This window comes from Dipteris shenzhenensis, chromosome 14, assembly GCF_047967505.1.
Source record: "Dipteris shenzhenensis isolate YYH24624 ecotype China chromosome 14, Dip_SZ_1.0, whole genome shotgun sequence".
In the NCBI taxonomy this organism is placed as follows: Eukaryota; Viridiplantae; Streptophyta; class Polypodiopsida; order Gleicheniales; family Dipteridaceae; genus Dipteris; species Dipteris shenzhenensis.
Genome location: NC_141609.1, coordinates 28,388,947 through 28,414,461, shown reverse-complemented (window position 1 = coordinate 28,414,461; position 25,515 = coordinate 28,388,947). Strand labels below are relative to the sequence as shown.

At 41.1% G+C, this 25,515-nt stretch overlaps 3 protein-coding genes across 6 annotated transcripts in view; 1 reads left to right on the top strand and 2 right to left on the bottom strand.

The window, feature by feature from the left end:
• Window positions 1-405: 405 nt before the first annotated feature.
• LOC147894422 (uncharacterized) lies at window positions 406-3,633 on the bottom strand. Its single transcript, XM_087385009.1, has 5 exons — window positions 3,293-3,633; window positions 1,378-1,494; window positions 1,216-1,284; window positions 864-1,025; window positions 406-708 (listed from the first exon to the last, which is right to left on the bottom strand). Exons 2-5 carry the CDS (start codon window positions 1,424-1,426, stop codon window positions 665-667), a joined length of 324 nt encoding a protein of 107 aa, XP_087241135.1. The 5' UTR covers window positions 1,427-1,494; window positions 3,293-3,633; the 3' UTR covers window positions 406-664.
• A 1,245-nt stretch (window positions 3,634-4,878) lies between these two features.
• LOC147894421 (uncharacterized) lies at window positions 4,879-7,705 on the top strand. 2 transcript variants are annotated; one of them, XM_087385160.1, is made up of 4 exons: window positions 4,879-5,322; window positions 5,439-6,201; window positions 6,495-6,820; window positions 7,288-7,705. In XM_087385160.1, the coding sequence occupies exons 2-4, from the start codon at window positions 5,892-5,894 to the stop codon at window positions 7,402-7,404; spliced, it is 753 nt and encodes a 250-aa protein (XP_087241286.1). In that variant the 5' UTR covers window positions 4,879-5,322; window positions 5,439-5,891; the 3' UTR covers window positions 7,405-7,705. The 2 variants fall into 2 exon arrangements, with proteins under 2 accessions (XP_087241286.1, XP_087241285.1); XM_087385159.1 differs by having other exon boundaries at window positions 4,879-6,201.
• A 15,275-nt stretch (window positions 7,706-22,980) lies between these two features.
• The window catches only part of LOC147894420 (homocysteine S-methyltransferase 2-like), a 46,175-nt gene continuing 43,640 nt past the window's right edge, over window positions 22,981-25,515 (bottom strand). For 2 of the 3 annotated variants that reach the window (XM_087384411.1, XM_087384410.1), the window contains exon 7: window positions 22,981-23,657. In XM_087384411.1, the coding sequence (XP_087240537.1) occupies window positions 23,585-23,657 (73 nt within the window). In that variant the 3' untranslated portion in view covers window positions 22,981-23,584. The remainder of the gene's footprint in view (window positions 23,658-25,515) is intronic. The other variant, XR_015542076.1, reaches the window with a different exon arrangement.

The following is a 25,515-nucleotide window of genomic DNA, read 5'->3' as shown; positions in this document are numbered from 1 at the left end:
TCCAGATCAGCTCCTTCTGCCCCATATCAGCTCCTTTTCTTCATCATGTTGCTATTCCAGATAGCCTGAAGGTTCCTTCCTCAGAGCATGCTGGTTTTCAGCCATTTCCTAGGGCAGCTCCAGCCCTTCATCATCCTCGTCATCATTGAGCTACATGGAGGACTGCGTTACGCTCCCTCTACTGCTATCTTTTCTACTGTCTCTCTACATGGAATCATCTTTCTGATTCACCTCAGCCACGGTCCTTCAGACACGACGGCTTGAGGTTCTTGTATTCAGTTTTTCATATTACCGACAGGCACTATGTTTTCTGAGTTCCGTTCTTCAGTTGTGTCTGAGTATTGTCTACTTTTTGATCGCTCCACTGCAAACCCTACAGTTTCTCTATAGAAAATGACTGTTGTACAAATGGAACTCAAGATAAATCCCATGCAGCTTCGGTGTTACTACATCAACTTTGTTCCAGAAATTGATGAAAGGACACTTGTAAAACCACGTGAAGGTGATTGAAAAAATAGATATAACAAAGAAATGCCCACTATCTTAGAACATCCAATTTATTGCAAATCAAAAAACCTCCTCATGTGGAGTTCTTCTACATAATCTTGCATCACTGGTTATGGTCACAAATGATGCCAAGCAAAATTGGTGCTATCTTAACAATCTAGTGGAAAGACCTCTTCGCCACACAAGCAACCACCGATTTCTCTGTACATGAACTATACTTGCAACAATAAGCACTGAGCCTACGATTTCTGTAAAAAATGCCTACAAAGACAAAGGAGAGTACGTGCAACACCTACCAATTCTACCTAACGCTCTCAAAAAACACAAACATTTGAGCATAGGCTACGTATGATTACCTTCTGCGCACGCTTGTCTAGCAGCTGCAAGAAAAGCTCTATGTAAAGACTTTGCTGAAGCAGGCTTCTTTATCACACCAGTCTTTGACCTGCCACCGATCTTCAAAGCTTTGGAGTACGTCCTCATAACAACGGGACCATTTGATGAAGCTGTGTCCCTTGCTTAGCAAAAAATGGTGAGACAAATGACTTATCTACTCAATTAATGCACTTCCATATGGCAAACACTGGAACATTGATGTTAATATCCCAAGATTTAACCTAATGTTGAATTAAAGTAGAACAGTGAGAAACAGTTTCTACATCAGAAAGAATAAGCATAGTCTTAAAAGGACAAGACCAACAGAGATACCTTCAAAATCCTTGGTGGGAAAGTTCAAAGGCTCCCCAACTTCCTTTCCGGTACTTAGAGGCGACAAATCTGTGAAACAACAGTTTCTCAAATTCATTTATATTATACATTAAAGGAAGGGAAAAAAATATACAACCTACACAGTGAATGGGCTTCAATTACCCCTGAACACACTGCTCCCCTCATCACAATACACATCCACATCGTCCATACATGCTCTCCCCTTCCATGTCTCCTTTGGTGTCCCTTCAACAAACGATTGTGACAGAGGACTGTAACCTGCAAATAAGGATGTAAACATAAAGGACCCAAAAAAAAAAAGGGACAAACAGGCAACGGGAACTGTAAAAGGGCTAAAATAATAACCACTCACAACAAAATGACCGTGAGTTCTTGACAGACAAAGATACAGGTAACTCTAAAAAAAACAAAGGCAACAAAAACTGGCGACAGTCTTCACTAGTTTACAGGTCAAACAATCCTTGCAATACATTGCCTCTCTTCTGTTCTTGAGCTCAAAAGTGTGCAAAGCATTTGGACAGATTTTCACAACCACCCATTCACTTGAGATTGACATGAGTACTTCTTTCCCGAGGTCAGCATACACAACTATCTGTAAAACGATTTAGCCTTTTGGAACCCCTAGGGAGATGCTTAAAACGATTTAGCCTTTTGGACGCTTAAAAGTGCCTCATAAATATCTGCCTAGCGAACTATACAAACACAAAGACCAATTGCTGAAGCAGCAGCCAATCTGCACTTGACATCATATAGTACTATCAGCAAGGAGAGCGTGCTACCTCTATGAAGAAGAACATCGTTTGCAAACCTGAAATGAGGACTGGTTTTATGTCATCAACATGACCCCTTCAGAAATAGTCTTACAAAACACTCTGCAAAACGAAAATAACTTGGATGCCTATCAGCATATGGAACGTTAACAATATTTCAATGAATTCCCAGTCTCAACAACTGGAATCAGGAATAAACATTTCAAAAACATAGAGCCAATCACTTGCTCCTCAGATGCCACATGCATCACATGCTACCCTGTTCTGGTGCCCAGATCCCTTGAGGAAAATTTATAAAGCTTCAAATCTACCTGCTTTGAGCTACACCATCCTTTGAGTTTATATTTCCTTTGCAGAACAGGGCTCTGCTTGACTTGAAAACTATAGCAAGAATATCATCAGCATCGTTAATACCCAACACCTTCATGTGGCCCCCTTTCCCCCACATCAGGAAAAAAGCATCTGAGAGTACGATCACTAGGAGGAAAGATCCACCTAAGATCTTTCCAAAATGTCCTTAGAACAGAGCGTTTAAACACTACATATTAAAAACGTTTTTTGTAAGGATCGCTTGAGTTGTATTGGGTATTTCAGCAGGAATTAATTGATAACCCTTCAAAACGGAGCATAATTCAACATATCATCACACGCCAAAAATTCCTATCTGTATTGATTTGTGCGCAAATTCTTCCAAGGCGTCACTAAAGCAACTCAAGCGATCCTCATAAAGATAAATGCAGATGCAGATATATATCTCAGAGACGGGAAGATTTCGTATGTGCGCTGCTTTTGAGAGCCTACCCAATGCTTCCAAAGGCGTGGGCAGCTGGAAAGTGAGACTATTTCGAGCAAAATCCAACTAATCGAACTGTGAGAGAATTAAGCGACGGAAGACAGCCTAGATCTACAAATGCAACAAGGGGAAGCAGGGAGAGAGCGAATGGCAGATAGTACTCATTAGCATGTGCTCTCTGACGGGCCAACAGTGAACACTTCCTAATTTCGTAAAACAAAAACAACAGTAAAACTTTTACAGCAACACACATTCCAAACACGAGTTCTGTCCTGCACAGTGCAGGTTGCATATATGCAAAGGAATCACGATATTTTAAGTTTGAACAGTAATATGCTCATCCAATACGAACAATACACTCAAAATTTTATTGGCGGACAAAACTTTGATGCATCCGCGCAGCTTCCTTAATGTCACGCAAACCCTTCCACTCCGCAATTTAGACTCTACAAACCATATGGAAATTCTTACGACGTCCACTGTATATTCTTACCATAGGACTCGGAATTTGCGTGATCACTTTTGTCTTTAGGGTTTCCTCCGAACCTTTTCTCCAAATCTGAACAATCAATGAAAGTTAGAAAGGGAAAGTCAATCGGAAGCGAAGGGAGGCGAAGTAAAATGAAGCAGGGGGTCTTTGCTCCAGGGAACTTTTTGTGCAGCTCTGTATGGGTTTTGTGGCTCTAGTAGATTCTTTGGCGGTTTTTACTTGGCGGCCTTTCTTCTCCTCTTGGTTTGGTTCTATGCATGCCAGAGGTTCTATATAAATAAGTCTGCTTCTGTGGTACGATCACATCGCCTGTTGAAGGTATTCACTTTATTGTTTGCGTGCAACTTCAGTACGAAGAATGGAGGACAGCGATGGACACTGAAACCACGACTTTTGGGAGAGGTTCTTCAACTTAGTTCTAGACACACCCGAGCATCTCCTAAATCGACGGATTCCTTCTGTCATGAGCATCGCCATGCACTTCTTCCGCAAGAAGATCACTGAAGCAAAGATCCGCCACACAAAACAAGCTCTAAACAGAGGATGTTCCACCCTGTAAATTCCCTGGAAATGGACATTACTTCAATGTCATGCACACCCAGTACACTAGCCAATAAAACATTTTAATTTTATTTAAAATTTCAAAATGTACCTTTTTTTCGTTCGAGCCAGAATGACTACTAAGACCTACCCATTGGGGGCAGGCCAAGAAAGAGAAAAACAGCATACAAACAAATGAGAAGGCAATGTCTCGATTTGCAAAATACTCTATAAGCTCTAACTTAAGCCGAGGTTCCGAAAAACAAAACAACTTGGAGACCGACCCCCTAAAAGAGACTTGGGCTGCCACACCCAAGACATGTAAAGATCTCAAACGTCAAACAAGATGAATGCTTATAAAGCATTGAAAAGACCTGCCTCAAATGCGTAGCTTGAAAAAGAGAGAGAGAGAGAGAGAGAGAGAGAGAGAGAGAGAGACGACTTCAATGTGCATGAAGGAGAAGAGGGGGAGGAGGGGTGGGCTTGCCTTCAAATAGAAAGAGAGAGAAAGAGGGAGGAATAAGAGGAGATAATCAATCATAAAAAACAAAAAACACATAAGTGGACCAATCAACAATTCACAATAAAAACTTAAAAAAATTTCTGAATTTTGCCCATCTCAAAACTGAAGCCTTCACTAAGGCGACCTAAGGGAGGCCAAAAACTTAAAAAATTTCTGAATTTTGTACATCTCAAAACGGAAGCCTTAAAGAAGGCCAAAAAGGAGGTCCAAAGATTTTTATTTTTATTTTTTGGGGGGGGGGGGTGAGTTTCATTGAAGAGAAGGGGGGGGGTTACTGGGAAGCACGTTTTCCACCGAGTAAACCGCCACGGCCGGTGGGACAGGGAGGCCAGGAGTAATACGTGGAGGCGAAGTAACCGGCTACAGGCGGTGGCCCCACGGCCTAAGAATAGGAAGGGGCGCTGATTGCGGCATGTTGAGCTGGCAAGGATAAGAACGGGGGGACTGGTGTGAATGAGACCCTGAACTGGCCACTTGGGCTTACTATTCGCCATAGCCACAATTCTTTGAAGCTCTGATGAAGCTTTGTCGTCCGCCATAGCCAAGCTTTGAAGCTTCTCGTCCGCCATAGCCACTATCCTTCAAGCTTTCATCCGCCATAGCCATCATCCTTCAAGCTTTCATCCTCCATAGCCACAATCATCCTTCAAGCTTCCATCCTCCTCCATCTCCTCCATCCTTCAAGCTTCCATCCTCCATCGCCAGTACAATCCCTTCACGCTTCCATCCTCCATTGCCTCTACCTTTCAAGCTCTCGCCCGCCATTGCCGCAATACCCTCCATCCACTCCTTCTCGCTTCATCCGCCATAGCCTCAATCTTTCAAGCTTTCACCCTCTACGCTTTGAAACTTGATGTCCTCCTTCGCCAGCTCGAATCCTTCAAGCTTTCGTCTTCCATTGCCTCAAGCCTTCTCCGTCGCTCCAGCTTTCATTTTAGATTCCCCTTACTTCGACTTTGGATTCCGTCTGGTATAATTCGACTGGATTTTCTCACCGCTAGCAGCTAGCTTGCATTGATTGTCCAAGCTTTCGTGCCTGTTTGGATTCTGACCTGGGACTAAGCGAGATTTTACTGGCTTCCACAGCCAGGATTTTGTCGTGGCGAAAGCTTGATGACAGGATTCCGCCTCTCATACCGAAGTTTGCTGCGTGGTTGGAGCTCCCTTTGATTCGTCTTCTGACTTTGTCGGATTCTTCACATTCTGCCTCTCCATTTTCGCCAACATTCGTTATCAGTATCTGCAAGCTTCCTTCCCTGTTTTCATCTCATCGTTCCTGCATTAAGCCGCCATTGCCGAGAATATAGCGGAAGCGTCCAACCGTTTTGCAGGATTTTCGATTCCGTTCTTTTCGTTGTTTGTGGCGGGAAGACTGATCAAAAGGCTCAGTTTGATGCTCTCTGGTGAACAAGTTCCGATTGAGATTTTCCCTTCTGAACCCTATCTGCCGTAGCCCGCGTCTCTACATCCAGCACCATAGGTGATATCGAGTCTAGCTTCTCCCGCCTTTCGCCCGGGCTTGCCCGTGTGGGGCGAGCTATGGGTGCTTTTCGCCATTTCTTGGCCTGCTCCCGTCCGCTTCACCACCAGCACTCGCGACGTGAATCAAGGGAAGGCTTTAAAGAGCAGTCCTCTGATGCGCCCTCTTCAATCGACCTTGACCTCGTGTCAGGTGTTCCTGACACAGATCGCCTGCAACCCCACGCTCCTGATGGTCGGCCGGACCCCGATCGCCAAATGATCATTGAGCTTCACGCCGTTCTCCGGCATCTTCAAGTGCGATGGCAACTCTTCAACGAATCTCTCTCAAAATTTCATGACCCTGAAGCTATGCTTGCGAACTGCACAGGTGCGTCGTTCGCTTGCCATTCTTGCATGAGCTCTAATTGTCTATTCCTGAACGGTTAAAAGTCAGGGATCAGAATTTATGGTCTTCGCAATGGACTGATTTCTCTGGTAGTGCGCTTGCACGAGTAACAGAACACATGTAGTTACCCAATACACAAACACTTTCACTTTGCAGATTCCAACATTATCTGTAGTCTAGTCAAACATCGGAACAAACAATGCAATTGGGAGAAGCAATGTAGAGGTCGTTCGCCGTAATTTTGCTGACGAACTGTTCTACCGGTCTGATTCCAGATGATGTAACGTGGAGTACTGCGGATGGCGACATCATCAAAGGGAAAAGTACAGAGCTGTTAGCTCTTTTGCAATCGTTATGTATGCGGAAGTTGTCGCTTGAGGTGGAGATTGAGAGAATAAGTAGAGTGACTGCGTCAGGAGCTCTCGATATTACGTTAGATAAGAGTGGCAACTGCGGATGGCTTGCCGGGAGCGAGCTGTGCACAGCAACTACTGCGTTAACCTTGGTGCTCCCAAGTCCCGGTGAGACAGCGTATTCAACAAGCCAAGGAAGGCCGTTGATGATCCTTGAAAAGGACACGTACACGCTTCGAAACGCTGAGGTACTTTCCTCCACCTCAACCTACGACTGAGGAATTCTTTACTCTAAAGAGTTCTTCTCTCGAAGGCTGATTTCTTCACTGTATCAGCTTCCAGTTTTATCTGTCTCTTATAAGTTCCGTTATTTTGGATGGCTCCACGGCACATTTGGTGTTTGCGTTCAGGAATTGGTGCCTTTTAAATCCGTTCATTTGATGCCTTTCCGCCTCACTCTATTGCTATTAACTACTTTATATGAGATCTACGCTTTCGCCGTGTTATCCGTGATTCTTCTACTCGTTACGTCTGATTACTGATTACATGCTGCAAAATAGGGTAAAGTCGTTCAGAAAGTCGTCTTAGGAATTTAATGCGTGACGCAACGTCGTCGGTTTCTAAGTGCAGCTTGTAAGGTGCATCCGCAAAATAGGGGTGTGGTTTGCCAAATTTGCTAGTTTGACAATTTTATCGTTTCATCTACGCTTTGCAGGGATCTACAGTAGAGAAAGGGAAACGGACCATTTTGTGGGAGCAGCATAATGCTACTTGGTACATACGTGGATTTCTGAGCTATTCACTTGATGAACGATGTTCGCCAAAGCAATGAAGATTGCAGTTCTTGGGTCTGCCTGTATGTACTACCGAAAACAACTTTCTCTTCGCTGGTAATGAGAAAAAAATTGGATCGCTTTGCTGTCTCGTCGAACTACAGCCTGCGAAGATTCTTGCCTGGCCGATCAAAGGATGGTAGGTCTCTTTCAATGATGGTTCTTGCTCAGCCAAGATGATTAAATTAAACAAGACTTGAGTCTTTGTAAGATCGTTGTTCATCGATGAGTGAGCTGAAGTCGTTACTTATGCAAAATTTCAAGTGCAACCAAGGTGAGATTAATTGGCAAAAGAGTCGTGTGCCCAGCAAACTCGTTATGCATATCGTGTTTTAATGTCGTTTTTGTTTGTTGGAAAAGAAAGAATGAGGTTATGAACAGAATTATTGTTCAGCTATTGTCTTTCATCGTACAATGTACTAAAAAAGTCTTGGGTGATTGGACAAACAACACTTGAAAAAATACAGATAGGTGAGCCCGCGCAATGACTTCGAAGGAGATCATTTGCCAATAGGAGGAGTAGGTATCTCTGAAAGCGAAATGTTTTTAATAATTGTGAAATGGAAGAGATTGGACAAATATATTTTCAAGGCTTTTGTTAGAATAACCTTATTGATTGCCTTTTTTTTAAAGAAAAAGAGGGTTATTTTATTGACGTATCCAATAGGTTTTATAATGTTTAAAAGTATCACTATCACTCCAAGTGTGATGATGATGACAACCAACTTCAAAACCACAAGATGATGAAAAGACAAGTGAAAACACTTCATTCCTTTGTCTTTCAAAAATTTCTTCTTCCACTCATAAAAAACATTTAGTTCCTCCTTTTTCTCCCCATTTTGAGTTTGGGAATTCCAAATGGCCTTAGTAAAGTTTAGGTGTTCATAGAGCAAAGCCCCGTCTTTCTTAAAATTATGCATTTTTCTCAATGACAAAATATAAATCTTTCAAGCCTCTTTGCAACAACTAATGAGCAATGAGTTTAGTAGCACCTCGAAAAAAAAATGAAAACCAAAGCGTTCCTCTGTAGCAAAACGAACCACAACATGTAGTCTAAAGACTTCCACTCCCCTCAAAATCTACGAGGAGAATCTAGGAGTAAGATAAAAGAATGGTTGATAGTGAAAACTGACCACATATCAACCTAACTCTATTTAGGCACTTTGCAGTTAAGATCATGTGCTCTATTGCATCGTCAATAAATAGTACATACTCTACCTCTTCTCTACATTCTTGAGATTGTTGTGTGTGAAATAAGCCATAGTAACCAAAATTGTGTCTTTGGATTCCCATGTTCTCAAATTTTGCAAAGTCTCTTCTTCCACATGTAATCCTTCCTTTATGCCACAATCATTGTCTGTTGAGAGTTCTTGCTAGCTTGACACATTGGGAAGACCGGCGGGGAAAATGGAGAAGCCGCTTTGTACCAATCCAATCATGAAACTCATCAAAAATGAAGTTTGTCTTTAGGCCAAGGAATCTCTATCCCAAACTTGCAACCTATTTTTGATAATTAAAAAATCAAAACTATTCGACCTTTGCTAGAGAAGCCTATTAACTTTTCATTCTTGTTTACCTCTATCCCACAGGTTACTTGAGGTTTGAACACCCTTCTATTGAGTTTGAAAACATGTTCCATGTCTACATCCAGGAATTTGGCATCCCATCCAAAGCATAGAAAACTAGGTGGAGTCACTAGTGGCCCTAATCTTTCTAAAGAAACCTTTCCACTTGACTTGAGATCTTAGCATATTGATTTCCACAAATGAGAGCCTTTGATGATACAAAGTCCATTACCAAACCTAGTTGATAACTCAGGCTAGACCTTTCAAGGCTTACATCTAGAGGGTCTTGTGTTATCAAGGTTTCTTCTAAGAAGAGATGACCAAACAGAATCTTTACAATCAAAAGCCTTTAGAAGCCACTTGCCCATAAACATTGTTGTTGACCATTTTGGGTTTGGAACCCCCAACTTGCCCTCCATTTTTGGTAAAGTACAAATCTCCCACTTGACTTTAGCTATTCTTTTATAGTTCTCACGACCACCCCAAAAGAAGGGTCTAAATAGAGAATTAAGCTTGTTCATTCCTGCTTTAGATGGGAACCATCATAGTAAATATGGGTAAAGAAATTGATTTAACATATTCCCTATGAGCCAATGGTTGAAGGCCTTGCCATTGTTGATTTTTTGTCATTATTTTTTGTAACACCCCACTCCCACATGTCTTTCATTGAAATATGGAATCCCATAGGGATCTTGAAGGAAACTCCTTCCCATATAGTGTCCTTTAATACTAGTTGTTGGCGCATTTAGTACAATAGACGCCAATCTTGGCATGGTTAATCTAAAAATCCGAGGCTTGACAAAACATTTCTAACCATGCCAAATTCCAAAACCCCTCCAACTAATTGACTCTCATTTTGAACTTTGATACTGGTGTCATCTGCAACTCGTGGCATATCACCTGCATCTCATCTTTCGCATGGATACCTTTTATTTCACCCTTTACTAACTTGGCATGAAATAACCATCCCAAGGCATTTGTGATTTTGTAGCTAGTGTTAGGGGTATCAAGTTAGATAGGCTATCCTTGGGACCCCCTTTAGGAATGATCTTTATCATGCCAGTGTTTATGCCCTCCCCCCCTCTTTCCAAAAGCCCCATTTTGCCACTATTTCTTCCCATAGATTAATGATTTTGGGTCCAATTATATCCCATAACTATAGATAAAACTCTATAGGGAGACCATCTTCACCTGGAGTTTTCCTCTTAGGCATTAAGATTGCTGCCTCCTTAAGTTCTTCAATCACAAGAGATTTGTTCATCAAACGAGGCCACCACCTTTTGTCTCTGGCCCTATCGCTCTTCCCATATCTAGTTACTTCTTGCATTCTAAGGATTTGCTAAAGTGATTGAAGACTTCACTGAGAATTTCCTCATTAGAATAAGGAACCCTATCTAGCCATACTAGTGACTCAATGATTTCTTGGGTTGCTTTCTTTCGGAGTTATCTGAACATGTCTACATTCACTTTGTCATTTCTTCCTTCCCACCAGTCAAGGTAACTTTTAAGAGGGGAGCACAGTTATGAAAGTGTCGGTCATTGGCAAAGCTTTCCTAAGGTAAAGGCACAAATATGAGTCCATGCTACCATTTTCAAGGCTTCAATGGGTTTAAGTGTACTTAAAATTCATACACATGTTTTTTTAAGCTAGAATTTGAGAATTCTAACCTTTACATGGTCTAGATTACTTACGTTGATCTATTTGAGTACTTCGAGTGCTAAATTTGGACCTCATATGAAGTTATGTTCATTTTTGGGCGAATTTATGAAAATTTAAGCCTTGTATATTACCCCCCAACTTGGAGAATCTTCTAGATTTGCCATTGGGTGAATATTTGCCCTTGAAATTTACCTTGCCACCAGTTCCTTTGATAAATTTGCTGCTATCAACAATTAATATTCCCTCTTCTCTTAGTTTGGCTTGGAACTCATGAAGAGCTTTTTAACTTGTCTCTAAATTACCTTGTGCTTGACCTTTTAGCATGTTCTCTAACTCCTTCACTCTCTTCCTTCTAGCCTTTGTAGCCGTTTTTCTAATCGCTTTTAGAAATTCTAAGTTCTATAAATAGATCTATTCCATTTCTCTATGTAGGATACAGGGAGGTTTGAAGCAAAAAGGGTATTCCTTGAACCAACACCTTCTTATCTTACATGTGTCTCTTTTTGTAATAAAACTAACTGGTAGTTAGTTCTAAGAAAGGCAGAGAAAGCAAGGACATACTACTACATTTGAGAGTGCCATCTCCCGCACTTTTAGAGACATACACCTTGTCTAGATGGGCTTTTCTATGGTTTTCCACTACTTTGTTGTTACCCCTTTGTTACTCCATGTGAAGGATATTTCTTCAGAAAGATCAATAAGACTTTCAAGCCTGACATTCACTACCACTAATAGTTCATCCCTTTATTTCCTTCGAAGATCGAACCATATTAAAAATCCCCAATTAAAAGGGAAGCTAGAGGAAGAGTGCAATTGTCCTATAGCGGAGTCCTATCATGGTGGAGTTAGGAGCATAAATGCTAAAAACATTACACTTTAAGTTAGCATGCTAACTTCAACACCCACACCATGGCTTTTGAAATTTGTGAGGCATAAGGAGTTTAGCTAGGTGGGTTGCTCTTCTTTATTACCCATCCCAACTCCTACTGTTGAGATGGAGGATTTATTCAGAACTCTCAACACCAAATGGAAGTTGAATGATGATAGAACCAAATGGTACTACACATTCCACAGAATTTGGGCTAAGAATGTACGTGAAAAAATGTCTTGTCTAGCATGGCTAATACTTCATAAATCTATTTGGTCTAACTCAAGGGGTCTCAATATTGGCAAAGGGGATGGCAAATGTATGAGATGCATTAACCTTGTTGAAGACATCTTTCACTTTTGTTGCTTGTCCTCATGCCAGGAGAGTTTGGAAATATATCAAGATGGAATGTGGTGAACCAGTTAATTGGAAAGCCATTCTACTAGGAGATGCTTGCAGGATAAGGCATGAGCCTTGGTTTATCATCAGGGCACATGCACCCTAGTTCATATGGATATCTAGAAATAATTTCCAATTTAACCATAAAGATTTTGCTACTGATGCTATGTTTGCTGCATGGTGGAACAGGAAAAAAGGAGAATTGACTTCATCGTTAGTGCTTACAATCTTGAGCACCAAAAATTAAGTGCAGATATTGTGAGGCACAAACTCTCATGTTTTATTTCAGATGAGCATGCAAAGATTCCTCCCTTTGTTCAAAGAAGATTTGCGTCAACTAGTGAACTCCTTCCTTCCTCCCCAGGCTCAACACCTCAAGCTTATACAAGCAAACTCCCTCTACTTTTGATGCAGTTGGTTCTACCTTTGCTGCTGCTGGTTCTACTCAGGTTACCTCTAACTTTGGAAGCCTCTCCACTAATTCCCCTTCTAAACAAACCCTAGCTGCCTCTCCAGGTGACAAAATGCAGATCCATGGCTCTTGCTCTTATGCACAGGACACTCCTATGTCTGCTGATGCTACCCAGCTATCATCCATGTCTATTGACCCTATACAGGGTCTTGCTACTGTTCATGGACATTCCTCTGACACTATTGTTGCTCAGGGACACTCTTTAAACACCTGTGTTGCTGCTGCATCAGATGCTCAGGATGATACCTTCAGCTTTTCATTTCATCTTTGAGATGTTTGCTGTAGGATATTATACTTTTGAATATTCTCAGGATGTAAGGTTACAACAGACATTTCTGGCTCTACCCTTTTCTGGATGGATGGATGTCATGATATAAATCAATAAATATACTTTTTTTTGCCCAAAAATAATAATAATTAAGAGGCATCTTCCTAGACAGCTAGAAAGGCATTTTTGACTCCTAGTGCTAACTTCAACACCCACACCATGGTTTTTGAAATTTGTAAGGCACCTTCCTAGACAGTTAAAAAGGCATTTTTGACTCCTAGTGCAACTCTTCCTTTCCCATCCACATGGTTCGTTACTAAACCAAATTCTTTCTTTGTCAACCCTAAAGTTGCCAATGCATGCAATCCCTTCCAATCTTTACTTCCTATAACCTAAGAAAATTAGGGATCAGCTCCTAAGATCTTAGCCATCTCTTCAGTTCGACTAGTCTGAACTCATTAGGAGCCCTTGAATATCTAGGCTCACAAAAGAAAATTCAATCTTATTGTGACCCATAACTTAGACAAAAAGAATTAGTTTCTTCAACTACCCTTGCTTTGGATCTAAATTGAACACCTCATTCCTTTCTTTCTCTCATTTAGCTCCCTTGTTGTAGAGAGGTCTTAAAGGAGAAGCTTGACCCCTTTGCTCTTCGCTTTTCAACTTTTCACTATCATGAATGGGTCTTCTTCTCCTAAATTTGAGGCTTCCTAAATTCAAACTTATCTTTGAAGGATTGTGTGTTTTATACAACTTCAATTGATCCCTGAGCCTCTGAGTCTGACTCATTGTCCTATTCTCGCAAGACATGAAAAGGATTGGTTGACATAGGCTTACCTCTTCCATTGTTTGATCAATGTGCCCTTTCAATTGTCTCTTCCTTCTAGATTTTCTCTTTCTGACCCTCTACCTTTTGAATCTCACCTTTCTTAGTTCTCAACCCTTTCTCAACCTCTCTTGGAGTCCCGTACAAGGGGTTCTTAGGTGCTTGCTAAAAGTCTACTTCTTGTCCTATTGGGATAGTAGCACCTAGTTCCCCTTATGCTTGTTTCTTTGTCTCCTTATAATATCCCTCTAAGGGTAGTCTCGGATAAAATGGCCTCCCAAGCTACACAGAAAACAAGAGTTTGGGATATTCTTGTAGAAAAATTACTAAATCATTGACCTCCTCTATACACCATGGCTCCGGGAGGATCAACTGCTAGGTCCATGAGGACCTCACGAGGACACAAACCTACATGGTCCCTCATGGTGCTCACACAATACTCTTGCTCCTCTAGACCCAAAACTGACCCAAGGGGGAGAAAAAGGCCTCTATCTAAGGGAGAAGAGTTAAGGGTAGGTTAGGAAACTCCACCCAAAGGGTCCTTAGAAGAGGGTGGCATGTTTGGAGAGAATCACACATCCAAATGGATAAAGGTTGGTTTCTAATAGGACCCATGTCCCATTCCTAACAACAGCCTTGGCCATCTCAAGTTTTGTGCATTAAGTGGATATTTACAATGTTTGACCCCTGCTTTAGCTAGCTCACGTGCACCCAACTCCCGAAGAGTACTACTAGGGGGCAAGGGCCATGGATGTTGGCATTTTTTAGAACAACAAGAAGAAAGCTAGGAAGGTCCTCTCATATAAGCAGCTTGGCATGAATAGTGTGATTAGTATGCTAAAGCAAAAAGTAATTTTGTCCACTACAACTTTGTGGCAAGATGACAAGGAGAACCGTTCAAGGAGTGCATGAAAATTCTCCTTGACTATGTGATTGTCTCAATGATTGACTTTGTCGAAACTACACTTTGATGGAGCCAAATGAACTTTACTCTATGCATTTGTATTCATACAAATGTACCATCCTTGTCCACATAATATATTAGAATTGGATATGAGAGGTCTAGACACTTTGACTAAACTGGAATAATTGAGTTTTAGAGAGTGTGAAGAGCTCGTGAAGAGTTAGACAGATCTTCTTGATATCGTCAGTGAGAAAATGCAAGAGGATGTAGAGCATTCCAAATATGATAGACCTGAACCTAGAGGGCTTGCTTTGGGTGATTACAGTAGTGACTTGCAAAAATCAATTACAAGAGTTTGATGCAAATGATATGGTAGGGAAAACATGGGACCTCTCATTAAATGAGGGTTTGCATGGCCCTGCCTAGATCATGGTGAGGGAGTATTCAAATGCTTTGAATAGATGCTAAAAGTCTCATGGCAAAGAATATGACACACGCTCTCTTTTCAACACTTGATGGTGCTACATAACACCTCAACGCTATTACAAGGCCATTCTATTTTGTTGCCAATACAAGGCCTTAGAAATGTATAAGTAACAAAAAATTTCTTCAACTCAAGTCATGGGAAGGGGGAGCATGACAAGTGGGTCCCAATGGTAAAGAGGGCCTTGACACATGAACAACTAGAAGTAAATGGGAAATACAACAATGTGGAGCAAATGTGATGGAATTCTTAAGTGACTCCTATGTAAATGATGGAGGACATGGAAGGTACCAATCAATAGCTCGAGATGTTAACTGAATATTTTGGGAGTGAAGCTAGGGAATGTTGATAGGTCTAATTCATGGGGCTTCTAGACTACTGATGGCTCTCTATCACTATATTGCATTTATGGCTTTGCAAAGCACCCTCCTACAAAACTAAGAACATGGAATATCTTGTTATTATACTGCTCGGATGTGGGATTTATGGAGAGGGGGCCTAATACAACTTTAAAACGAGGGCCTAAAAGTAAAATACTTGTAAAAGGTTTGTATAAGACAATTTCAAACCAAAAACTTGCATTTCAACACCAATTCCATGGCATCTTCTAAACGCACTCTAGTGACTGAGGATCAACCCGTGAGACAGACTTCCACCATCAGTTACCAAGATGCACCCCTTCTTCTCATTTCTATCCGAGTATATTGGACTAAAGAAGAGCACAATAACATTCCTCCAATGTATCTTGCAAAAGCACCATATGCATACGAAGACAAGGTTTTGATTGAAACGCTTAAGATATTTCAATGGGTTTGCAGCTTTAGAAGATCAGGGAATAGGACCAAGCACATTGCAAGCTTGGCCTACATCTGTGCATGATTCAACACAAGTGGTTTACCGAAGAAGTCCCCTCGCTAGTGCCATTGCATTGGATAGAAGTCTCCTACATTTTGTCTCCATTTTATGTAGAGAATATTGAGAAGTCGCTGACATTGTTTGTAGATATTGTTTGAGAAGTCTCCTATATATTGTGTAGAGACCATTGAGAACACTCCTACATTTTGTATGGGGACTATTGAGAACTCCTATACATTTCATGTAAAGACTATTGATAAGTCCCAAATGTTTTCTTAAGAGACTATTTGAGAAGTCCCATACATTTTATGTAGAGACTATTGAGAAGTCGTACAAATTTTGTCTAGAGAATAAATTTATGAGTCCCCTAAATTTTGTGTAGAGGCTATTGACAAGTCTCTTATATATTGTGTAGGGACTCAAACTCAAGAACATGTATAAATATCTCTCAATGGAAAGAAGCTACCACTAGTTGGGGTTCAATGTTTAGTTTACTTTTATGTTCATTTTGCTTGATTTGTGTCCATGCTCCCTAAACTATGTGGCATGTGATAGCATGCTATAACCTTGCAATTCACCACTTTCCCCCTCTCTCCCTTCTCTCTCTTTCTTAGAACCTTTCCCCCTCAACTCCAAACTTTCATTCTATTTTCACAATACTTCGTCCCCACTCTTGATCTACGTGCAACCTTTTAAACCCTTGGATAATTAGAGAATCTTTCTACTTTCACAGTCCTTCTTTCCCACCCCTAATCTACCCTTGTAACCCTTTAAATTCCTAGACTAAAATTCTCAACCATTTCCCCCTTTGATCCATGAAGGGGACAAGCTCTCGACTTCTCATTCCTGACCACTTTTTAGACCTTGCAACCTTTTCATAAACACTATGACTCCCCCTTACCCTTCAAACTCTCTATGGAGGTGAAAATTTCCATCAACCATCATGAACATCCATTCTTCCTGACTAAGCTAAATTCAAGAACTTTTTTCCATGCTTAAGCCTATATCTCCAACCAACATATGGCTGAAGTCCCTATATCTCTAACCAAAATATAACTAAAGTCTCTATACTAAAATTGTGACCACTCTACTCTGATCACCAACTAACCATGATTGTAGGAGACTAAATCCTTGGATCTTGGGAAAGAAGAAAAAGTGAGAATATCCTATTGTAGAACTCGTGTGCTATACTTTCTTCTCTTTTACTAGCCTCCTATGGCATGATCAGTAGTGTGATGAGATTTTTATTGAGCAATGTGCGATTTTCTTCTCTTTTACTAGCCTTCCTATGGCATGATGAGGATATGGAGTATTGCGATGAGATTTTTATTGAGAGATGGTCATCATGCCAAGTATGGGACTTAACACTCTTACACCTCTTTATAGATATCATCCTCTCTTTAATAATTTCCCTCGCCCTCTTTCCCACACATTCTAGGCGATAGCTACCTCCCCACCCTTCCTCTCATGCACTTCTACTCTTATTGATGTACCTCCCCTATCTCCCATGTGTGACGGATTCCTCTCCCCTTCAATAATTCTCCCCCTCATTGGATCTCCCCCTCCCCCCAACTTTTAGGTTGATTTCCCTCTATGCCATTTGCCTCAATATGATCTCCCCTCATTCTTTTGACCCCATCATTTGCCTTCCCCAACTAATTAATATGAAATTCATTTTTGCATGACATAGGGGACACAATTTCGCAAAGCACGATGAAACTACTACACTTGGGATAGAGTTTAACATAAAAGAGTTCTACCACTTTCCCTTCCTAACTCTAAAAGGACATTACAAATAGCATAAGAAATCCTCTTGATTAGCTTGATATATTTCAAAATCAACATTTGGTTTATTTGTCAAGAGCCACGCATCTTGAGTTGGCAATCTTGTTGATGGCAAAATCTATTCCTTACTCATTCAAAGAGCTACAAACTTTTATAAGGATAGTATGTTATTACTTGATTTATTCCAAATGGAAATTATTCCTAGAGGTTTTGATCCGTATACTCTATAGAAATTCACATGGGCTCGCAAAAGCCAAAGGTGTTTTGATGCTTTGGTGGTAGAGATCATGGGCCAAAAAGGTGGGATCAAATAAAGGCTCAATTAGTTTATGGCCTTGTACGTACAACCACCTTTTATATGGCATTAAATAAATGTATAAGAAGTGTTTAATGGCCACCTTTCATGACAACATCACCTTCACCTTAGGAAATAAACAAATTCTCTACATTGCGACCCTGTAATTGACTACCAACAACCCTCGAATAAAGGACATGCAAGATAACAAGGGGTGGGATGGGGAGGTAGTAGTAATCATAATAGGGGAGAGGGGGGAAGTTTGGTAGGGACAATAGAGAAAGATGTCAAGGCACACATGAATGAGAGAGAGAGAGAGAGAGAGAGAGAGAGAGAGAGAGGAGGGGGGGGAGGGGCAGGGAGGGAGAGGGAGAGGGAGAGGGAGAGGGAGATGGAGGGGGGGGAGAGAGAGAGAGAGAGAGAGAGAGAGAGAGAGAGAGAGAGAGAAGGGGGGGAGGGTGGAGAGAGAGAGAGAGGGGGGGGAGGGGTGGGGAGGGAGAGAGAGAGAGAGAGAGAGAGGGGGGGGGGAGGGGCAGGGAGGGAGAGAGGGAGAGAGAGAGAGAGAGGGGGGGGGAGGGGCAGGGAGGGAGAGCGAGAGGGAGAGGGAGAGGAAGGAGAGGGAGGGAGAGAGGGGGAGAGAGAGAGACAGAGAGACAGAGAGAGAGGGAGGGAAAGAGGGAGAGAGAGAGAGAGAGAGAGAGAGAGAGAGAGAGAGACGGGGAGGGGGAGAGACAGTCTCAACATCCATTTGTCGCTATATGTTGTGTAGTGGCTCCTCAGGAGTGGCGATTTGTACATTTTCACCACTGACCTCTGGCGATTTCTTGGCCACTTATTGTTTAGTTTCCATATCACCTTGTTGGCAACACTAACCCAAGATTCACCTAGCTACCCAAGGTATCATTTTGCAGCCCTCATTGCTAGTTCCTTACTTGGATCCTCAGAATTGACATGAGTAGCATCACATGACACTAGATTATTAGACTCTCCACCTGTTGTGATCTCAACTCCACTCACCCATTCTTGTGTATCTTCATGTGGCTACCCTATAATAGAACTAATTGGAAAGGATTGGGTCTTAAATGGAGAGGGCTATGGCTTGGAATGGGGTGGTGATGGAGGTGAATCAAAGACAGTATTAGGGGGGAGGAAATTGACTCATGAGCTTAAGGAAAGGATTAAGGGGAGTTAGGAATAGGAGGGATTGGCATTCTTTGAAGGTAGAAATTGACGGAGTCAATTCTCTAAAAGATTTTACTTGGTAGAGGAGGTGGTGGAGGGGGTCTAGAAAGAGAGTCCAAAATACTTACCTCCTCTAAAGTTTTGATGTCTTCAATACCTAAACCCAAGCTCCCAATTTCTCCTAAACCACTAGCTCCTTCCAATCAGCTAGGCACATTTGTGAGCAACAATTGTGATGATGGACCTTCCAACCAAGGCATCTCTAGCCATGCTATAACTCCTAACACCAGCCTATGTCTAATCATGCAAAGTGTGGACTAAGGTTGCTATAGGCTTGGTTCCTTAATCATACATGCAGTGACTTGTGAATCAAAGTTCTTCCTAAATATTTGAGCCTTCTATCTGCACTTTGTCTATATATGCTAAGAGGGTTCAACCACATAAGTTCTTGAGATATAGCTAGGACTTTTTATCAATCCTATGTACTCTATCAAAAATTAGAAGAAAAGCTACATCTTTGCATTAAGAACCTTACTGATTAAATAGCCATGCAATTGATGGAACGTCTTAGCCTTAAAAATTCAGTTACAATTTGTGCCATACTTGGCACTAGGGTATCCTTTGATGACCCTATTGGTATTAGAGCTAACTGGAAGACTCCTACATAAAACCATTTATCCAAAGGCACTCACCAAGGGAATTTAGCATCCTTGCTCCAACACAATCTAGCTTGCAAAACTTTTCGAGCAGTAATCTCACCACCCAAAGTGTCCTCCTACAAGGCCTATGTGGGCCTCATTAAGTACTTCAACTTACTCATATGGAAAAACCCATCTCTATAGGATACTATCAGCACCTTGAAAATATAATTGCCCACCCATCAAGCCAAATTTTTAGGCCTTCAAGGATAAATTCCTATGCTTGCCTTTGGCATGTGCTTGAGAAAAGTCCCCTGAGATAAGTGGCGTAAGATCTCATCATATATGGTTTCAATGAAGTTAACAAATAGCAAAGAAATAGGCATAAGAAAACTCAATAGCAACACCTTGCCATTTGCATCCGGTAACCTAGATGCTTCTAGTTAAATGAATTCTATCAATATCATAGAGAATCCTTCTTGAATCACCTTATCCAGCTTAGCTTTAACCTACTTAAAATAACAAGGATTCATTTTGTATCCTAGTTGTCTAATAGGGTTTGCATTTAGGACAAGTGAAATTCTATTTTGAACACAATCTTTTGAGGAACTCCTTTTGAATTAGTGTAACTCCTAGCAAACACATTTTTATATTGCATAAACAAGTCTTTTACTACTTGATGTCAATCCTCAACTACTAGTTATTACTTTTTGTGGCTCCTCTTTTGCTGCCTAATTTAATTCTTATGTTGGCTCCAAAATCAAGTGTTGTAACCGAGCTAAGTAGTTGTTAGCTTTGGCTTAGCTAATTCTCTTTCACCAACCACATCTTCAACAAAATTGCTTGGATAAAGATAATGTTGTTCTGCAATGCTTTTATCTTTTATCTTTTTTTGGAGCTTGGCAACTACCTAGAATAGGCCAAGCTCTCCAACTGAGATCCGAAGTTCCATCAACCAACTTTCACATCTTGTGGAGATTTATCTCGTACTTCCAAATCTTTTGGTCTACAACTTTTTTGGACTTTGCTTGGATTAGTTGGAATATGAACTTTTGCTTCTCCAATCTTGATGGGGTCATCAACTCGAAACCCCAATCATGTAACAACTTAGCACCTTTTAACCAAGGTCTCCTCCTGAGTAAAATTGGATAGGCATTCTCTTCCATTGGAATCATGATCAGACTAATAGTGTAATGAACTCCACTAATCACAATATCCAAAAGCATACCTATTGGTTCCATAGGTCGTTGATCCACCATGCAAAGTTGGATTGCAGAAGGTTTGGATTCTTGAGCTTTAGTCACTTCACAATAGCTTTTGAGATTATATCTACTCCATAGCTACTATGATAATGATCTTCATGTTTGGAATATCTCGCATGCATTTTCCATTTCTAGACTTGGGTCTTTATCATAACTCAGTTCATCCTATGACTTGCTTACAAGTTATTAATTGATAGTATCACACTTAAATCCAGAGGCAAGTCTATAGCTAATGCTTTGCTCTTCAATTCATGATGCAAATTGCTTTTGTGCCTTCTAGTGGATGTATCATGATATTGGTGGAGGATGTTTATCTCTAACCAACCGGCCTTGTGACTAAGTATTGACATTAGCATCCACCGAGTTTGGGAGTTTTGCCAATATAACTTGGCATCTGGGATTAATGTCTTATCTTTCCATGTTACTTCTTAATAAGTTTAAGAAGTAATATTACTACTCTTGCCGTAATGGACTCTTGGCCTTAGTATGATTATTGTTACATAAGTAACACCGGGTCTTTGAAGAACCTTGGTTCTTGTCCTCACTATTCTTATCTTTACCCTTGCCTTGCTTGGGTTTAGTTGGGCATCCATCCTTTTCCTTAGGCTCGGTTTCCACTTGGTTCACGTCTGTAGTCCTCTCTTTGCATACTAGCAATCGGAGTCATCGTGACTATACTTAGTTCGAGTTTCACAATACTTTGTTCTGCATTCATTCTGTGTATGTCCTTTCTTATAACACTTATTGCACCATTTTTCATTTGAGCTCAGTCAAACATCATAGTGTGCTTTATATCACATTTCAGTGTGAAAAACCAACATCTAGAGTGTTTTGAAGCACCACAATTCAAGCACAAGGGATAAATAAACATTATATGTGCTATAACACACGTTTGCGGGAAGAATGAATACAAAAGTATGCTTTTGGGTCAATTTTGGAAGCAATGTTTTAGTCCTTTAGATGAATCTAAAATCAAGGGCCTACAATTGTACATGTGGCTTAAGGAGAGCTCACATAAGTGTAAAAACATGTTTCAAACCCTTGGATCTTCATAAAGATTAACGCCTATAATCACAACACATGGCTTAGCAAGGGCTTAGAAAAGGAAAACTTCCTTCTCACATCAAACACTCACTGAAGAAATTCTTTCAAACAGAATGACGCAGTCCAAGACATGGTAACCACTCATGTATTGCCTCCCAAACTCCCGTCAACTCATCAAGATGCTCCGCTTTGCACTTCAACAGTCTACTAGCTGAATATTCCGTTTGCAAGAGCTGGCCTAGAGGTATAGATCCTAACCTCGGGAGAATTCAGATCTATACCACTAAACTCACCAGTTATCGCAAGTAAACAAATTTTTTTGTCAATGTTAGCAGACGTCAGCCACTCTTCATCCACAAAAAATGGCACGCGTCTTGTCCACATCCTTAGGTCTTCCACATTAGCAGGGTGCCTGATTCTAAGGGTTTCTCTTATAATAGTCCCTTCCCCATGGTATTAGAGCAAATTATGGCATAAGCGGCTCCTGATGACCAGTTCATGTATATCTTGAGTTCTAAGTCAAGTATTTGGGAGGCAACATTCACCAAGTCTGTAGTCAATGCATGAGATGTGTTTCAAACCATGTCAATGTTTTGATCAAGGCGTTTCAATAATATTAGAACGATAGTGTGCTGGGGCATTCGTCTATCAGAGAGGGAAGCTTTTATGTTGATGAACTGTTCCTGCTCAGTCAATTACAAGGAAACAATCCTGTTTCGGAGGATTTCTTTGTTAGGTGATGACTGCATTAGTTCTATTGTCAACCAGCCCTCTTGATCAGTTGAGACCACCTCATGCTTCATATTAAAGAGGTCTTGTCGAGAAATAGGAGACTGCCTGCAGTACGTTCTCTATCTGAAGATTGATGCTAATTTGAGCCTGAAGCATGTTCTTAAGGTGGAAATTTCGATGGACAGGATGAAAACCTGTTTCGATTCTGTCTTTCAAGGCTCCTGGAATGGTTCTGTTGAGAACACACTCCTTCCAAATTCTGCTCGCCCTTATTGATATACAACGTATATAAAATTGACACAAAGATATCATAGTCAAAATATTGCATCCCTCTAGTTTCAGGATAACCCCTGGAAGGGTTCTGTTTCAGAACATTCCTTCCAATTTATTTTCACCGTATGTTACACTTGTATGTGAAATTGACACAGCTGGGAGAAAGTTTCTTAGCTTCGTTTAAGACTGAAGGCTGTTGTATTGAGGCGCCATTTTAATGGCCTCTTTCTACTAGAACAGCAAATTCCCTATGCCCCTCCTTATACTCTACTGCCCTCCATTGCTCATGCAGGTGAAAAAAACATATGCCCCTCCTTATACAGTTAGATGCCTCTACTGCCCTCCATTGCTGGTGCAGATGGAAAATTTATGACACTCTGCTCAAAATAATCCTACATCAACTTACAGAAAGTTGAAAAGAAAATACATAAACTTGCTGTGTAACTATAGCTGTTATCTCTAGTATGGTCAGGACTCCAGAAAAACTGATTTGATTTGTTTGGCTCCCACCTGAGCCTCTGACAAGTAGAGTTTTCTGAGTTCTCTTCATCTCAGAACCACTAAGCCTTCACAGCTTAGAATTGTGTGTCAAGCATTAAGCCATTTTTTTCCAAATCTTCTGCTATTGCTCGAATGGTCTTGGGAGTTGTTCGACAGCAACCTCCTATTAATGAAGCCCCTGCTTCCCACCATTTGTAAACATATGATACAAAGTCGACGTCTGAAACTCCTGTAGATGGCTGCAACATCAAAAGGAGAATGAATGCATTTTTAAAAAGCCAAAGAAGCACCACCGCATCCATAATAAAAAAGCTAAAACTATTATCTTTTCAAAGACTATATGCAGACACAGGTTGAGGGCATTAAGTATTTATCCAGACAGAGATTTGCATTTCAACAAGAGAGATTCTTATTTTCATCTTTAATCTAAAACAACTCTTGCTGCTTGCTAAAGGATATAAAAACATGTCCGTCACAAGCAGCCTTGTTTATGAGTACTTGACAATTCACAACGCATTTTGAATCAAATAACACATAGACCATCAGCAATCTTTACAATAAATTTTGAATCAAATGTGCAATCTGAACACTTACTGTGGACAGTAAAAAAGTGACCAGCAGTGAATTGATACTGTAAAGCATCCAATAAGAGATGCTCTCTAACCAGGGGTTAAGAATAACCCAAGGTGTACACTAGGGCTAGCATGGATTGGGTCTAAATCCTGTGGATAAAGTTACTGCAAAAAAAGCCTAGGAAAATCTTGGCTTTCAAGAAAAGCTTGGCCTTCAGGAAAAGTAGGCTGTTTGGGCATGACTTCTAAAGTTGAAATCTGACAGCAAAGATAGCAAGAGCTTGGCCTACACATACAAATCAGGGGGCTGACCTGTTGGCCTTAAGCATAGTAGGCTGGGGGGCTAGAGCATGCGGAATGGTACAAGCAGAGGTTGTGAAATATAGACTCCCACTTGTATTTGGCAATGGTTGGGGCTGATGAGATTCATCGAGGAGTTTGGAAGACAAACAGTAAAAGGTTATGGAAGGCATGAGAAGTGAGCTTTGGATGCATCAAAAACCCACATGGTCTGGAAGAGAATCATCGGGATTCACTAGGGCTGGCACACTGCTGGGTGCAGTAAGGCTGCCTGATGGAGTCACGAACATATCCCTAGAAGAGCAGTGATTTGCATCCCTGGAGCCTGGCGATTGACCTGTGAGTAGGCAGCTGGATGAAAGAGAGTATAGGTGTTAGCAAGCAGGCATTGAAGCCTGAAAGGCAATGGGTACCATGCGGCTATTGTGAGCTATAACGTACTGCTAGCAGTTACAAGATCTATAACGGTACTGCTAGCAGTTACAAGATTGTTCCACTATGGCTATATGTGTTCTAGGATTGGGCATCTGCTATGCTAATTGATCAAAAGCGGTCTACGATTTTCAGGGCTTTCTAAGCTAATTTGAATCACCTCTATGTCTGGACCCCCTAGTGTTCTTTTAAGCATATGATATATTTCTGGAGCGTTCAAGCTCTTTCAAGCTGTTTAAGGAAGATTTTTAAAGCCTGGTTTGCTGCCTACAAATTGCTTCACTCCTGCTAGGATCGCTTTGTCAACTTCTCTACTGAGCACTCTTTGGATTCATGATGGAGTCCAACAGGCAGTAACACCACACCAAAGCTTGATTGGTCCCTCATCAAGCTAGAGGATAAACTCATGTCTGCTACGCAGCTGCAAGACCCCGATGTCATCATAAATTGATACTCTCCTTATAACAATCAGATAAGAGGGTGAAATCCATTGTCCAACAAGCCCAAGGAAAATCTGGGTGATTTGGATGAAGATGATACAGACTCTAAGAAGTGGTTGGATGATTGAGACATTGCTTATGATTCAGATGGTGGTCCTCAATGTATGGATCAGATGTATCTCTAAAAACCCTCATGAAGCCTCAGTACCATGTATATAGCCATGGAGCTAGATAGTAATTGTGAGTCATGGTGGTATGGGATACTATGGATTACAGTCACATGTCTATGCTCAGGAAGAGTTATGGTACGGGGTAATGTACTTCTCATGGAATGGTTGGATCGGGGGTGTGAG

Excerpts from the sequence above, each read along its gene's own strand:
- LOC147894422 (XM_087385009.1), bottom strand. The coding sequence starts at position 1,426 with ATGGACGATGTGGATGTGTATTGTGATGAGGGGAGCAGTGTGTTCAGG. Across the intron at positions 1,285-1,377 it reads GGGGAGCAGTGTGTTCAGGG|ATTTGTCGCCTCTAAGTACC; the intron begins GTAATTGAAGCC and ends GTTGTTTCACAG. Across the intron at positions 1,026-1,215 it reads TCCCACCAAGGATTTTGAAG|CAAGGGACACAGCTTCATCA; the intron begins GTATCTCTGTTG and ends TTTTTTGCTAAG.
- LOC147894421 (XM_087385160.1), top strand. The coding sequence starts at position 5,892 with ATGGGTGCTTTTCGCCATTTCTTGGCCTGCTCCCGTCCGCTTCACCAC. Across the intron at positions 6,202-6,494 it reads TATGCTTGCGAACTGCACAG|ATGATGTAACGTGGAGTACT; the intron begins GTGCGTCGTTCG and ends GTCTGATTCCAG. Across the intron at positions 6,821-7,287 it reads ACACGCTTCGAAACGCTGAG|GGATCTACAGTAGAGAAAGG; the intron begins GTACTTTCCTCC and ends TACGCTTTGCAG.